General features: G+C 36.1%; 1 protein-coding gene across 7 annotated transcripts in view; it reads right to left on the reverse strand.

The window, feature by feature from the left end:
* LOC129764841 (uncharacterized) overlaps nucleotides 1–17,354 on the reverse strand; it is a 433,851-nt gene that overhangs the window by 165,384 nt on the left and 251,113 nt on the right. For all 7 annotated transcript variants that reach the window (XR_008741257.1, XM_055764364.1, XM_055764366.1 and 4 more), the window contains 2 exons: nucleotides 7,656–7,705; nucleotides 5,836–7,147 (listed from right to left, as the gene is read on the reverse strand). Coding sequence is in view for 6 of the 7 variants with exons in the window: in XM_055764364.1 (XP_055620339.1) it covers nucleotides 5,836–6,969 (1,134 nt within the window). In the remaining variant the exon portion in view is untranslated. The remainder of the gene's footprint in view (nucleotides 1–5,835; nucleotides 7,148–7,655; nucleotides 7,706–17,354) is intronic.

Raw genomic sequence — 17,354 nt, forward strand, 5'->3', positions numbered from 1 at the left:
TTTGTGTTTTTTTCAAATATCTGATTTTCCTGATCAAAATTAACTTTCAATCAATTTCAAATCAGAAAATCAGAATCATAATCATGACTTATTACTTCCATGTTATTATTTATGATTTTTACAATTGCTCCGATTTTTTTAGATTTCTGAAATTTTTATATTTTTTTAAATTTCAATGATTTTTATGATTTTCATGATTTATTTTTATTTTTCTGATTTCTTTATTTATCTTCATTTATCTATCATTGAGTTTTTATCAATTGATCAGATTTTTTTGATTTTTTTTTAGTTATTTCTGATCTATTCAAGTTTTATGATTTTTATGATACTTTAGATTTTTATGATTTTCATTATTGTTTTGATTTTCTATATATTTGAGATAGTTTGGATTTTTCAGATTTTTATAATATTTGTAATTTTTTTTCTAATTTATCTGATTTCTTTATTCATCGATCATTCAGTTTTCTTTAATTGTTCAGATTATTTTGATTCTCAGATATTTTTGATCTTTCAGATTTTCACGATCATCTAGATTTTCATGATTTTCATAACTGTTTTGATTTTCTATATTTTGAGATAGTTTGGATTTTTCAGATTATGCAGATTTTTCAGATTTTTATGTTTATTTTTTTGTTATTTTCGGGATTTTTATGATTTTTGTGTTGTTTTCAAAATTTCAGATATTTCTGATCAAAATCAATTTTCAATCAATTTAAAATCAAAATGATTCAGAAAATCAAAATTATGATCATGGTTTATGATTTTTAGGCTTTTTACGATTTTTATTATTGTTCCAATTTTTTGAGATTTTTTGAGATTTTTTAGATTCTTTTTATAATTTTCATGATTCTTTTGATTTTCATGATTTTGATGATTTTGAATGAATTTTTATGATTTTTTTAATTTCAGATTTTTTTAATTTTTAGATATTTTAGATTCTTATTAAATAAAAAAAATTGATTAAGATTTTCTGGATTTTCTATTTTTTGATATTTTAGATCTTTCTGATATTTATAATTCTCATGATATTTTTTTTATTTTCGGGAATTTCATAATTTCTTTGATTTTTGAGATGTTTTTTGAATTTAAGATTTTTCTGATCAATTTTAATTCAAAATTATTCAAAATCAGTAAATAAAGATTAATATTTGAAACAATAATAAAATTAAAATTCGTCAAAAGTGTGCTGAGTCTACTGCTGCTCTGTTATCTATTATTATCGATGAGTCATTATCAAAGGGGAAGCTTCCGAAGCTTTATTATTTTCAATTTTTTGGTTTTTTTCGATTTTTATTATTTGTATAATTTTTATAATTGCTATTTTATATTTTTTTAGTGTTTTTTTTAATTTAAAGTTTTCAGAATTTTTGTAAATTTTAGATTTTTATTAAACTTATGATCTTTGATTTAGGCTTTCTATTTTTTTTTTCATATTTTGGATCTTTCTAATTTTAATTTTTTTTTCTTTATGTGATATGTGAGTGATTTTCAACACATTTTGGCTGATTCGTCACTTTTACTTCCATTTTTGGAAGAATGTCGGGAGTGAGAATTGAACTCGTGATCTCTGCGTGAGAGGTATAGATGTTACCACTACGCCAGATCGCCTCCAGCCTAATTTTAATGATTTTTATAAATCTCATGATTTTTTTTTGTTTTCAGGAATTTTATGATTTTTATTATTTTATTTATTCTTTTCATATTTCTGAATTAATCAGAAAACCAAAATTGTGATAATGATTTATTATTTTCAGGTTTTTTTTTGTGATTTTCAAAATTGTACCTAATTTTTGAGAGTTTTGAAATTTTTATAATTTTTATGATTTTATAATTTTTATATTTTTTATAATTTTATGATTTTTTTTATTTCTGTATTAATCTTTATTTATCTAGCATTCAGTTTTTTTAATTGTTCAGATTTTCCTGATTTTTTTTAGATATTTTTGATCTTTTTTTTTTTATCCCAACAGTTTATTTTATTAGGCTCATTTAGCAATTCAGCTGTAACAGAGCCGAATTCATTCGTGTACATTTTTTATCTTAAGATAAGTTTTGTTATATATTACACTGTTACCATATTGAGGCGTAAGAGTATCGCTATCTATCGATAAACATTTGTTTTATCTATAAAACAGTAGCCGTTTAGGCGTAAGAGAATTCCTATTCTATCGATGCACAACACATGTCGCCTTTTTTCGGCGTAAGAATATTGCTATTGTTCGAATGTTCACAGTTGGGCTGTTCACAGCGGGACTGTTGATAAGAGGCTTCCTTTGTTGCGTTATTAATAGTGCCAATTACCATGCAACACACCGAAAATGTGAGCGGTAAGGGACTGGGATTACCGACTCATGATGATTGTTGCGTGGACATAGTAGCTAGAATAACACACAAAGATGGTCAGTTGAGGGGCCCTGAGTTATGTGCTCATGATCGTTCGCTTAGTAGCGGACACGCAACCAATTAGGCTACGAAGACCCCCAGGGTTTTGATCTTTATGATATTTATGATTTTCATGATCTTCTAGATTTTTATGATTTTTATGATTTTCATGATCTTCTAGATTTTCATTACATTTGAGATATTATTGATTTTTTATATTTTAGTTTGAATTTTCAGATTTTTATGATCTTTCTTGAATTTTTTTAAATTTTTTCTGATTTTTTTTATTCATTGGATTTTTTAGATTTTCCAGATCAAATCATACTGATTTTTCTTATTTTTATGGATAGAATTGCTGTTGTTTTCTTGATTTCTAAAATTGTTGTTTAATATTTCTTTTGATTTTATTTATTTTTTAAAATTTTTATTATTTTTTATTATTTTCAAGATCTTTGTTATTTTTAGAATCAGTTTTTCAAATTTTTTATTTTTTTTTATTTTTCAGATTTTTTTTTATTTGTCGATTTCTTAATTTATCTGATTTTTCCGATTTTTAGATTATTTAGACATATCTAAAATTCAGATTTTTTTGACTTTTATTTTTTGTAAATTTTGTATGATTTAATTTTTTTCAGATTTTGTAAAATTTTCAGACTTTTCTTTTTTTCAACTTTTTTTATTTATTTTTTCCGCTTCAGTTTAACTTCTGGAAACATGGCATTCAATTGACCGGGCTCATGTCATCTTATCGAACACAAATGAAAAAAAGGTCGGCATGAAGATACAGGTCGGACTCGATTATCCGAAGACTCGATTATCCGGAATTCGGAATATTTTATTTTTGATTTTCGGAAATTTTGAATAATTTGTATAATAATTCTATATTGAATAGCTAATATGGGTATCAAAAAAAGGGCTTGACTAGTAGAACACAATTATTTATGAAAACTTCAAATCTAAGATGGCGGCCACTACAAAATGGCAGATTTCATATTTTTTCAGAACCCCATCAATATGAGTATCTAATGAAAGGGCTTGACTAGTAGAATACAGTTATTTATGAAAAATTCAAATCCAAAATGGCCACCACCACAAAATGGCGCCAAATATATTTTTTTCAAAACCCCATCAATATGGGTATCAATTGAAAGGGCATGACTAATAGAATACAGTTTTTTATGAAAAATGCAAATCTAAAATGGCGGCCATTACAAAATGGCGGATTACCTATTTTTTCAGAACCCCATCAATAGAGGAATCAAATGAAAAAGCTTGAATAGTAGAACACAGCTATTTTAGAAAAATGCCCAAAAATGTATCAAAAAAAAATTCTCGACTAGTAGCACATAGCAGATAATGAAAAATCAAATTTCAAGATGGCCGCAGTCCCCAAACAACTAATTACTTTTTGAATGGTTTCATTCAGCTTAGCCTGTTTCTATGTATGTTTGAATGTTTGTTGGATTGTCCCACATTAATAGAAAATTGACCCCGTTCCTGTTGAATGATTGATCTGAAATTTGGAACATACATTTCATTCTACCGTCATTATAAAACTCTGTGTTCCATGATCTTGAAAAAATCAATTTGGCCGTCGCTAAAAATGGCTGAATGGCTTGACTTGGAGAATACACTACACTATTATTTTTTTTTTGTTAATTCGTTTATTTTTACAGGCTCAGTTACATAGGTTTAAAGAAGCCAAACTCTTAACTATATTTTTACTATTAACATGTTTTCTTAATTCTACGGTTAATAAAATAGGAAACCGATTACTCTCGGTCGACTCGGACACACTACACTTTGAACAACATAAATTCGAAAAGGTCGCCCCACAAAATGGTCGACTATGTATTTTTTGCAATCTCCTCAAGATTGGTATCAAATGAAATGATTTGACTAATAGAATACAGTACAGGTCGGACTCGATTATATACAGACTCGATTATATACAGACTCGATTATATACAGACTCGATTATATGTGATTCGATTATACAGGATTTTCCATTTCGGGCTTCAGAAATGGAAAACCCTGCGCTGACAACCGTTTGACATAGCTGTTAACCAAAGCGTTATATCGTTAGTTGAATGTCTGCCATTTTACAATATGGATCGTTTTAGCATCGCACAACGTGTTAATTTTGTTTAATTATACTATAAAAATGATGAAAAACCGGCAAATGTTTTTCGAGCATTACGGTGGGATTTTGGTCGACGGCCTACAGAGCACACAATCGCTAATGTAGTGCGTAAATTCGAACAAACTGGATCCGTAGCGGATATTGTGAAACCTGTGCATCATCGTAATGTGGGTTCGGCCGAAAATATTGCTGCTGTTGCTGCCAGTGTCGAGGATGACCCGAATGTTTCAATTCCACGGCGTGCTCAGCAATTGGGCTTGTCAAACACATCATTGTGGCTAATTTCCCATTTGGACTTGCACCTACATCCATGTAAAGTCCAACTGGTACAAAAATTAGAGCGTGGTGACCATGGAATGCGTCGGGCATACGTCGATTGGGTGAGCGAACAACAGCAGCAGAATGCTGAATTTTCGCATCAAATTTTCATCAGCGATGAGGCACATTTCGAGCTCGGTGGCTATGTGAACACCCAAAATTTCCGTATATGGGGCTCAGAAAATCCACACGTGATTGTTGAGAGGCCATTGCATCCGCCAAAAGTCACTGTTTGGTGCGCATTATGGTCTGGTAGAGTCATCGGTCCGTATTTCTTTGAAAATGAGGACGGCGAGACGGTAACTGTGAATGGTGAGCGCTATGGCCGCATGTTAACCGATTTTTTTTTGCCACAAATTAAGATATGGATACGGATGACATGTGGTTTCAGCAGGACGGCGCCACGTGCCACACAACACGACCGAACATGGCCATATTGCGAACGAAATTTGAGGGACGCATAATTTCGCGTTTTAGTGATGCCAATTGGCCGTCCAGATCATGCGTTTTGAACCCGCTAGACTTTTTTTTGTGGGGTTATGCGAAAGACAACATTCGTGAAGTTATGACCGAGATACCGCCCCATATGTGCCGAAAAGTCATCGAAAATTACCTGTTCTGGATCAAGGTGTACGAGCAAGCGTGGACATTTGAATGATGTTGTATTTCACAAATAATGGCATAAACCAAACTTTAATTTGAAATAAAAGTTCCATCTAAATTCGAATTCTAAGTCTGTTTTATTTCAATTTACATTCGGAATTTAAAGTTGGAATACCCTGTACTATGCAGTAAAACAATACACGTTTCAAGCAAATAGTAAAAAATTGAAGAGAAAGGCAATAAATTATAAGAAATCACCTCTTCACTAATGATCACAGAAAAATTCAATATTTTTATTTCGGTGTTTTTGGAACTGAATAATACGGATGATATATTTGTTTTCAATTTAGATATCACTGTCAACAAATATCACTGCTATTCAAACCTACCTTCCTCGAATCCGTTCTCCGCTCCTCCTCCAGTAGCAGATCGTACCCGGGTGCGTTCCACGAGTGTCTGAAAGGATGCTTCCGTTTCCGTTCCTCGCCCACTCCGTCAACGTCGGCTTCGTCGGCAATGATGGTCGTAGCTGTTTCAATACCACTCCCACCCCAATCACTCAGTCCCAAAGGCCACTGCAAGCTCCTTCGTTTGTAGTGCTCTTCCTCCACCGACTCCAGTGTGGATACCGCACCTCGAGTCCCACCCCTCGACGGATGATGAACTCGGCGACGAACCTTAACCGCTAAATTATCACAATTTTCCGAATCCACTATTTTCTTCGCTAATTCACCTTGTTCTTCTGTAAGACACTGCTGTTGGTGCTGTTGATCTTCGGTAGTGAGTGATCGTCGCGACCCGGGCTTACTTTCTAGCAGCAAATGAACACTATCACTTTCATCCGGCACTAACTGCTCGAACTGATTCACAATGATATTCTTCCGTGGGGCGACGCATTCACTCGGGAGCTGCTGGACACTTATTTCGACTCGCTTAAATTTCGCCTGTGGCGGTGGATTAATGCTGTGAATATTACCGGAATGGAATTTCGTGTAGCCACTCAGGTTACCACTACTATCACTAGAGACGCGTTTCAACTTAATCAGCTTATTGACCGAACTGAAGGTATCGCACAGCGAGTTACGATTGGGTTTTCTATTGATCAAATGCAAACTATCACTTTCACTATTTTCACAAAGCGCCACAACACAGTTGTTGGCCGCCGACGGATCCTCGGCACCGACGACGTTATTGGCGCACCTTTCCGCACACGTTTCACCCCGTTTTATGCTTAGGTTCTTCACCAGCAGTTCACTCAAATCGTTCGAGAGAGCTTTGAACGACGGAGAGCTGTTTCGATGGTTCTCGCTCAAAATCTCTTTATGTTGTGCCACTCGAATGCCACCCACAACAACAGTCGACGGTTGGATGGGAGCAGCAGGACTCGGATGATCAACAGCAGCGTACGAAGGCGGTGGCACCTTCGGCGAGACCTTCGAACGCAGCGGAACAGCCGGCGGCGGAGATGGCGCCGCTGGTGGGGGCGGAGACGGTGGTCTGGAAGGCTCCATTGTTGTCGCCATTGTTTTCAGTGGTGATGATTTCAACACACGAAAATGCCACAGCAGGGCTTCCGCTGGTAAACGCTTCGACGGGCGAAAATGGATGCCACTGTGGGTGTGTGGTAGCAGAGTTAGAATAGCTCGACGGCAGCAAACTCAGTGGCACGGAAAATGAACAGAAGCCACCCACGTGTTTAGCCTGCGAATGTGGAAGGAAATAAATTGATTAATCATCAATTATCGCTTTGGAAACGGTGTAGAACTTAGCGGTGGGTGACCGGCGGATGTTGTTCGCACACCCTAATGTAACAGGAAAAGAGCTCCTCGTCGTGATGGCTTGATTGATGGCTCTTCTTGTGTGGTGGGTTTGATAGGTAGTTTGTGCCCATGGACAGCCCATCACGCAGACATTTGTTGAACAATCTATAAACATTTGAGCGAAATATGGTGTGCCCATTCGGAAACCGACGCTCCTTCATATCAATGGAGGATCTAAAGTGGCGATAAGTGCTTTGGAGACTCTTTTTGTTCGGCTTAGTTCGTTGGAAAGTGATTTTTTTCGATTTAAACAGAAAGTTTTATTGTACTTGGAATTATCTAGCCGGTAGCAATTGCAGCAATCATTGATAAGATGTGTTAGATTCAAGGCTCAAAAGAAGGCCAGTAAAATAAAAATGTTTAGTCAGTTGTCACATGTTATTACTTACCATTTTGATAACAGATCCAAACTAAAGTGAGTATCAGCGGATGAGAAAACCTGTGAATAAAAAACAGAAAAACAAAAGATGTAAACTCTTGAATTTACTTTACATTCAATGTAATCTAATAATACCTAACCCAGACACAGGATTGTTCGGGAGATATCCCATGAGACCGCCCTTTTCAAATGTTTTTCTAAGATCCCAGTATATCCCTCTTATTTGTACATTGGAATATCATTATTTGTATAATACTTTGAATCAGACGTCGTACGTGGTATGTGACACACAGTTGAGGCATAAACAAGGTGTAATTTGATCACATTTAAAAAAATTTAATTTTACTCCCAATAAAAATCTTTTTCGGAAATTTATTACATTATTTTGAATTGCGAGCTGTATATTTATTAAAGGGGGGGGTCTCCGTAGCCACATTGGTTGCGCGTTCGCTTAGTAAGCGATCGATCGTGAGTTCAAAACTCAGGGCCCTCATTGACCATCTTTGTGTTGTTACAGAATAACTACGTCCACGCAACAATCATCAGCGATGGAGATCGATCCACGGTCGAAATAAGATCGATTCATCCATACAACTGCTTTGCTCTGCAAGACACATCGTGCTGCTGTTTTCAACTCAACTATGATCAATCAACTGTCTCCGCTGTCCGGTCTAACTGGATAATGGAAGAACAGAAGGAGAACTCTTACGCCTAAATGGCTACTGTGTAAATGTGTACCATATGCAATGGTATAGAAGGGAATACTCTAACGCCGAAAAATGCCAACTGTGTAATCAGAGTTGCCAACAATATTTGAAAGAAAAAATGGAAGATTGCTCTTAGAAAAAATGGAAGAAAACTGGATCCTGAAGAATCGTTTTATTTCAAGAAGTTCGGCTTCGATTTATTTAAAATCATTTTTCATCTCTTCCAGTGCTTGAGAAATAAAATTTACTTCGAAGCTTCGTGCAATTCTTACTTGTATTTCATAAGATAGCGAAATAAACCATTAATTAACCATTCGAGCAGATCAAAATAACGTTTCCCACCACTCGAACATTACTATGAAACAACATTTGAGGATCTCTAAAACCTCTAAAAAATACGGTTTTATTTGGATAAAACTTGGAAAATCTCGTACTTATTGCATGACAATGTGATTGATTAAGGTCCTTGGTGACACGGTTTCTGGTTATAGATCAGTGCATCAAATCTAACCTCAATCCTCTGTTTTTCTTTCTAAATCGAATTTTGACATTTCTGTAGTGTTTCTTCTGACCATCTTCGTTACTATCTTTTTCGCACTCATGAAGAATGTGGAAAAAGAAAACTCCGCCTGCGAGTGAGAGAATTCTATAGTAGCATACTTAACACATTGCGGACCGCTCACGAGATTTCTCGTGTTTCACGTTCGGTCTGTTACGGATGGATCACAAAAAAACCCGTGTTTTCTACACTTGATGGTCAAATCCTTGGTCTGTCAAGAATCTAACAAGGCCTACCGATAAGTCGCCTTCGTCTCATCCACATAGAAGGAAACGATCTCATTCGTGGAATCCGAACAAATGAAGCGTTCAAGTTTGCCCCAAAACGTGCGGTCCTTAATGTGTTTAAAAAAGATAACTCTCCGTCGTCGCGATTGAAGTTCGATACTGAGTATGCGCGATAGATATTGGAGCATATTGTTGAGAATATTGGTTTCAGAGGAGTTCTCTCGGTTACCTCCTCAGGTTACCAAAAGACAACTCTCCTTCGTCGTGATTAAATTTCTATAAAGCGTAGGCGCAATGCATAATGGGACATATCTCCGGGACGATGGTTTCTAGAGGAGTTATCTCGGCATCACAGGTTTCCAAAAGATCATTCTCCGCCTTCGAGATCGAAGTTCGATATAGCTGAATAACGAAATATATCGCCGGTCCGATCGGTTTTAGAGTTCTTCCGATTATCTTTTCAGGTTCCCAAAGGTAACTCTTCGCCGTCGCGAATGGAATTCTATAAAGTGTATACTCTATGAATAATGTAAGATATCGCCGGGATGATTGATTTTAGAGGAGTTCTCTCGGATATCTTCTCAGTGGGGAGCTCTTTCCACAGTCGAGAATGGATTTCGATTAAAAAAGATGCGATAAATAATAGAATATATAGCCGATCTAATTAATTTATAGGTTTTTCTTTTCAGGTTACCTAATTGTAATATTTGCCGCATGTTGTGACATGTTGTGTTGTCGAATGGTCGATCGATCGGTCGATCAAAGATTATTCATAAATTTCATAAATTTTCATAAATTGTGAATTTATTTTACAGAAAATTGGTAAAACTGAAGCACACGTACAAAAAACTGGATAAAACTGGACAAATTTTCAAAAAACTGTAAGATTTTAGGGTTTAACTGTTTGACTGGATCGAGGAAAAAAACTGGAAGAATCCAGTTTAAACTGGAACAATGGCAACGCTGTGTGTAATGTGCTTATTATAGATACGATAAACATCTGACATGTACACGATTGAAACTCGGCTCTGTTACAGCTAAGATGCTAATGAGCCTAAAATAAACAAAAGGGATAAAAACATTGTTAATTTATTTTTATTGCAAGTAACGGGATTTGATTGAAAAAAGTTAGTACCTGATTTCATTACGAGTCAAAACACAACACAGAGACATCGATCGCCGAAAAACTATTTGTAAAAGGCTGCTACAGAATCTCAAAAAACTAGACAAACGTTGGCTTAGCAATCAATAAGTAACAGGCATATAAAGGGTGTGTCACATCAAATTGCATCACGGAAAAAACGCTGTAGAAATTCGCCCAGTAGACCGATCCTTTTGAAAATTTTAGACAGTTACATAAAAACTTTAATAGTAACAACTTTTGGCATTTTCTTTTTATTCATACTTCGAGCCCAAGCCCGTATGCTCTCACCTTCCTCTTTACCCCGTCCATAAGGTTCTGTACAACGTCAGGTTGTAGTTTTTTTGAACAGAAATCCATTTTCTCTTGAAGTCCGCCTCCGATTTGACAACTTTTGGGTTCTTTCGGAGGGCCTGCTTCATAATCGCCCAATATTTCTCTATTGGGCGAAGCTCCGGCGCGTTGGGCGGGTTCATTTCCTTTGGCACGAAGGTGACCCCGTTGGCTCCGTACCACTCCAACACGTCCTTTGAATAGTGGCACGAAGCGAGATCCGGCCAGAAGATGGTCGGGCCCTCGTGCTGCTTCAATAGTGGTAGTAAGCGCTTCTGTAGGCACTCCTTAAGGTAAACCTGCCCGTTTATCGTGCCGGTCATCACGAAGGGGGCGCTCCGCTTTCCGCAAGAGCAGATCGCTTGCCACACCATGTACTTTTTGGCAAACTTGGATAGTTTCTGCTTGCGAATCTCCTCCGGAACGCTGAATTTGTCCTCTGCGGAGAAGAACAACAGGCCTGGCAGCTGACGAAAGTCCGCTTTGACGTAGGTTTCGTCGTCCATTACCAGGCAATGCGGCTTCGTCAGCATTTCGGTGTACAGCTTCCGGGCTCGCGTCTTCCCCACCATGTTTTGCCTTTCGTCGCGGTTAGGAGCCTTCTGAACCTTGTATGTACGCAGGCCCTCCCGCTGCTTGGTCCGCTGGACGAATGAACTTGACAAATTCAGCTTATTGGCGACATCCCGGACCGAACTTCTCGGATCACGTCTAAACTGCTTAACTACGCGCTTGTGATCTTTTTCACTGACGGAGCATCCATTTTTGCCGTTCTTCACCTTCCAGTCGATGGTTAGGTTCTCGAAGTATCGTTTTAGTACTCTGCTGACCGTGGATTGGACGATTCCCAGCATCTTACCGATGTCCCGATGTGACAACTCCAGATTCTCGAAATGAGTGCACAGGATTAATTCACGACGCTCTTTTTCGTTCGACCTTTTTTCATATTTACAAAAAATTGACAGTGAAGCATGGCCAACGTGATCTATACACTCTTATCTGATTATAAGCGAAAGCTGAAGATATAATTCCTAAAAATTAAATTTCTACAGTGTTTTTTCCGTGATGCAATTTGATGTGACACACCCTTTAACTTATAGACATTTCATTTTTCGACTAAAGAGACTATTATACAACTTCATTTAGCCGGAAAAGAATCATTAACGCTCAAAGGCGGAATCGATTCCTGCTCGGAAATATTCAGCGCAAATAATACCCTCTCCCCAAGGTGTTGTGTAACGCTTGAGAAGGAATGGATTCCTCCTCGGAATTACACAGCATCCTTTCTAACAATTGGAAACGCGATCGATTGCGGCATTCGAATACAAATAATTTTAGAATGCTACTTTCATCAATATGATTTCTTTGATATGGTATATGGAAATGGATATGGGAATATTCACTACACCTTATCAAATATTTCGTATTCTTCACTATCAAATCCACAGTCAACGGCACCCATCGGTATCGAATTATCATCGATACCTCGATTTTCGCTAAATGTTCCTTTCAGTTCGATTGCAAAAACGAAATGGAATTGGAAGAGAACAGCATAATGCATAGGCGTGTGAGAGCGTCTCTAGTCCTACGTCAAAAAATGTTCGTAATCTGTAAGCGCACATGGAAAAAAAACGATGTTGACACACACAAACAGTAAGAAGATCAAAACCAACTCTCTCGTAATCTTCAAAGAGGTTGAAGAAATTTGACATTAACTTTTAGCTTTCAGAAAGGCTATTGGTGGCCCGCTGGCTGAAGCTTGCCTTCAAGCTTTTAGGTTAATTGAAAAAGAACATTCAGAAGACTATCAGTGGAGGATCCTGGGATTGAACCCACGATCTATCGTTTACTAAGGAGGCACGCAGGGCCATCTGGCTACGAAGATCCCCTAGAATGAAAATAGTAAATAAAAACTCTTTATGTTTGCACCCAGTGCAAATGCGCAGCTTGATCACTAGTTTACCCAGCGACATTGGCCGGATCGATTAGAGACGAATGGGAATCGGCTCGGGAATTTGCATCCGAGCTACTCAAAGTCTGTATTTACTTTTTTGGCTGCGTTAAGCGTTCGTTGTTCACGGTTCTGGAATAGAAACATGACAATACTTTGAACTATTCAATAATAAGAGTTTCAAGTTCATTCGGCTCTATCACTGTAAAAGACCATTCAAAAGATTTTTTTTCATCCCATCTGATTAGAAGAGACATAAGAGGACATAAAAGTCACGCCTACCATCAAGTACGAGTGCCTGAAACTGATAATTCATGCTGACCTTCTGCACAACCTTTAACAACATCATCGTTTTCATTTGTTTCAGTGGGTAGGGGAAGTGCGGGTAATACGGGCAGTGGGGGTAATATGGATAAATGGTTGATTTGTATAGTTACATTTTCAATTTCAGATTTCTGTTAAGAGGGTATTCTAGTGTAGAGAAAAGAATATCTGACGTTTTTTCGAGCTCCATAGAAATAAAACAAAGAATATTTTTATTATTCTATATCATTATTTGTTCATCTGTCTTTTAACAATAAAACAAAAATTGAACGAAGAAAAACTATTAATAACTAGAATAGTTACAAGCTGATAAAGTAAGTGGGTTCAAAAAAAAGTTGTGCCATGGCGTACACGATTCCAGTTTTTCTGGTTATCTGGAACAAAAAAAAAATCGAACAGATTCTGAATCAGTAAAGATATGCTTCTATCGCATGATCAACATAGGACTAGTCAAAAACATCTTTTTTGACAAAATGGCGGCCGTTTGAAAAACAAAATGCCCTTTGAAACGTTTTTTTCTAACGTTTCCCATTTTTTTGAAAAATATAAAATTTAAAAAAAAATAATATTTTTGATGTATGCTGATTGTATTCATATAAATTGGACATGAATCGGTCCAGAAGAACTTAAGATATCGTGTACGCCAGTTTGAAAAACCTAGTTCCGAGAAAAACGCGTTTGAAGTTCATTGTTATGGTCGTACCACATTAGATACCGCATCACTGAAATGGCTCTAACTCGGTAAAAAATAGAATTTTCGATAAGTCCTTTCAAGGGTACATTCTTGAATGCCTAAACTACAGAAATATGAAGGGAAAAAAGTTTGATTTTTTCGAATTTCTAGACTAGAATTTTGCCCTAAAAAACTTTCGGTTCACAATTTCTTGAGTGCAAAAGAAAACTGCTTAGGTAGACTTTTCAGGAAAAAATATATGGTACTCAATCAAGACGTAAAGTTCGTTGTAGATTTCTTCCGGTCTTGATGTGATGGACTGGAAGATCTTGAGAACCTAGCTTTTTAATATTTTCTGGAAAGTTCATATATTTTTTCATCAAATATTAAAATTCCAAGGACCTTTGATTTTCAGTTTTTAGATATATTTTGTTTTAACTATTAACCTTTCTTTGCATATTTTTTTCTTTTACTAAAATTTTTAAAAAATCAGGAAGAATGAAAATAAAAACCAGGATAATTAGTATTGAGTTGTCCGGAAAGTTCGTGCTGATGTTCGGGAAAACTAAAGCAACGTTTTTGTTTTTGTTTCCAATTTTATATGCACAGTTTCATTCCACAATCATTCGTCATCTTTCAGGCGGCATAGAATTTTTTTTCATCCCAAAGGATGATTGCTTTTTCGTCGAAAACTGTTGAAAGTTTTTTTATGCTGTCCATTGGATCGAAGTTTTTTTCCCATGAAGAGAACTTTGTAGGACCCGGTTTTAAATTATTTAGACTTATGTTTTATTCATATAACATCTGCCAAAGATAGTGTTGCGAGATTTTTTTTCTATCACTTCTTACTTCAAGGATGACATCTTCATAGACAAGAAGTGAGAGAAAAAAAGATTTCGGAACACTATCCTAAATGTTTATTTATTCAATTCGTGTTGACAGCATTGAGCTTCGTGTTCTGTTATTGTGAAGCAAAAATAATAATTGATGAATAAAATTGTAGTTTTCCGTATCGAATACGTATTCTACGTAATAAGAACTCGTTTTTTTTGTAAAACTGTGAAGAATGTTAATAAAAAAAAACTTAACAAATGGTAAAGCAAGGGTCAGAGCAATATTCGAAAAATCGACAAATAATTATTTAAATCCAAAATCAAGCATATTTATTTCACGCCAATTTCGAGGTTTATTAAATGTTGACAATGTATCTCCGATAATGTGAATCTCTAGATTATCTATTCCGAAGATAATCAACAAAGAGTAAGCATTATACGAGTGCGGACCGAATAGTTTATGTTATGTAAGCTATTATGATAGTTCTCATTTCGAATTCCCAGGAAAATTTTGACATTTTATTACTTTTTTTATTATTTTTTTTCCAATGAAGTAAAAAGTACAAAACTCAGGAAAAACAGGATCATTTCTGTAAAATCAGGCAAAATCGAGTGTTCGTCAAGGTATCATGGAGCGTGCCGAAAAGTCTGGGATATCCTGAAAAATCAGGAAGGTTGGCATCACTGGTCCAGACACGATCAACTTAAAGTGAACTTGTTGTTAGGCGTGAACTTAAAGTGAACTTGTTGTTAGGCATTCAATGTTATGATGGAAACTTCCATCATTATGCAATGAAGGGTTTAGTGATATGTTTCTCCACAAACCACCCATGCGCCACCACTGAGGTAATAAAATATTCATGCAACCTATAAATCTCCATTGGTTTGACACGTTAAGCCCCGATTTTTTGAAGTTTTGTTAAAAGCACTCGGTTCATTAGTGCTAAAAAATTCAAAATTAAAAACACGAGTATATTTTCTCGATGACAACGAGAACTGAGAACTGTTTTTTTCTCGGTAGACCCTCTAGTCATGAAATTGTTTGTAACGGGTAATTTTATTGGTTGTGTCCCATTCACTCGAAACACATTTACCCGAATGTAACAAATACCCGACTACAACATATACCCGAATGGACATTTACCCAAAAGCGGCGGCCTCTCGCAAGCAAACCTGTGTTCCACCGATTTCCCGGTTTGTTCGAAACATAGGAGACAATCATTTAGTTAGGTCCGACCGAGCGTTAGCGATCACCTTGTCAGATTGAGGCCGCCTCGGTCCCTCATCATCGTTATATGGGGACTTCACCCCCATTACAGTGATCTCAGAATAAATTTTATAACGAAAAAATAAATTCACAATAAAAATTGCACTTCAGTGCCCTAATACGTAGGTACCAACATTGTCAACTTTCTTTTAAGTGAACGGGCTGCGTCAGCCATATGAATAGATAAATTTCATAATACGTTATATTCTCTCACTTTTTATTATTTTGAAAAGGATTTTATTCAACGCCGCTATTTCTCAAATTGCACTATCCACGAAAAATACGAACTTTTTGGATGGAAATGAACGTACAAGACAAATATGATCACTCATCAGAAATCAGAATTAAATATACAAATACTTCCAAATAAAAAAAATTGCGTATTATTCGAATATATCCTTTTTTTTCGGGTAAGTCTTGCATTCGGGTAGATGTTACATACGGGTGAATGTTACATTCGGGTAACCGTTACATTTGGGTAATTGTTGCATTCGGGTAAATGTCGCATTCGGGTAAATGTCAATTCGGGTAGATGTTACATTCGGGTAGTTGTCCCATTCGGGTATTTGTTACATTCGGGTGAGTGGAATTCGGGTGAATGTCTTTAGGAGTAAGTTTCGGGTAAATGTGACACAATCGTTTTATTTGCTGTTTGGTTTTTTCAGTGCACTGTTTTGGACAAATCAGTGAGGGTATATCCAATTTTGTTATTTATACCAATAAACCAGCATCGATACAAGCACTAGAAGAGAATATAAGACATGTCATCGGTGTGATACCAGCCGATATGCTCGAAAAAGTAACTCAAAATTGGACTTTACGTATTGATTAGCCAAAACGTAGCCGTGGCCAACATTTACATGACATCATCTATAGAAAATAAATAGCGAGAAATAATTTTTAACCCCCTACAATAAGTTTTTTTTATTTTTCCTGTTTTATATTTTTCCAATTTTTTTCAATTTTTCTACCATTGTTTATCTACTTAACAGAAGACCCCTACAAGGAATATAAAAATGGATTTCTGTCGGTCTGTCTGTCTGTCTGATTCTTATGGACTCGGAAACTAGAAACACAAATTTCTGCATTACTCGAGAATTAATCAAGCAAATGAAACCAAATTTGGCATGTGGAGGTTTCAGAATGCAATAAATGTTTTTACGGTGGTTAGATACTCCTCCCTCTTCTCTAAGAGGGGGCTGCCATACAAATGAAACACAAATTTCTGCATTACTCGAGAATTAATCAAGCAAACGAAACTAAATTAGGTATATGTTTTTTCACAGTGGTTAGACACTCCATCCCCCTCTCTAAGGGGGATGGAGTGTCTAACTCAATTGAAACACAAATTTATGCATTACTCGAGAACTATTCTAGCAAACGAAACCAAATTTGGCATGTAGAGGTTTTAGGATGCAATAAATATTTCTATGGTGGTTAGACATTCCTCCCGCTCTCTAAGGGTGGGCTGTCATACAAATGAAACACAAATTTCTGCATAACTCGAAAACTAATCAAGTACAATTTGGGATATGAGGGTATTGGATATGAGGGTATGAGAAATGTTTCTATAATGGTATGACACCCCTCCCTCCTCTGGAATGGAGAGGGGGTCCCATAAAAATATTACACATATTTCAACCAAAAATATTCCAACCTAACATGACAATTGAAAATTTTCGGAAAGCTCTGAA

This window comes from Toxorhynchites rutilus, chromosome 2, assembly GCF_029784135.1.
Source record: "Toxorhynchites rutilus septentrionalis strain SRP chromosome 2, ASM2978413v1, whole genome shotgun sequence".
Taxonomy (NCBI): Eukaryota; Metazoa; Arthropoda; class Insecta; order Diptera; family Culicidae; genus Toxorhynchites; species Toxorhynchites rutilus.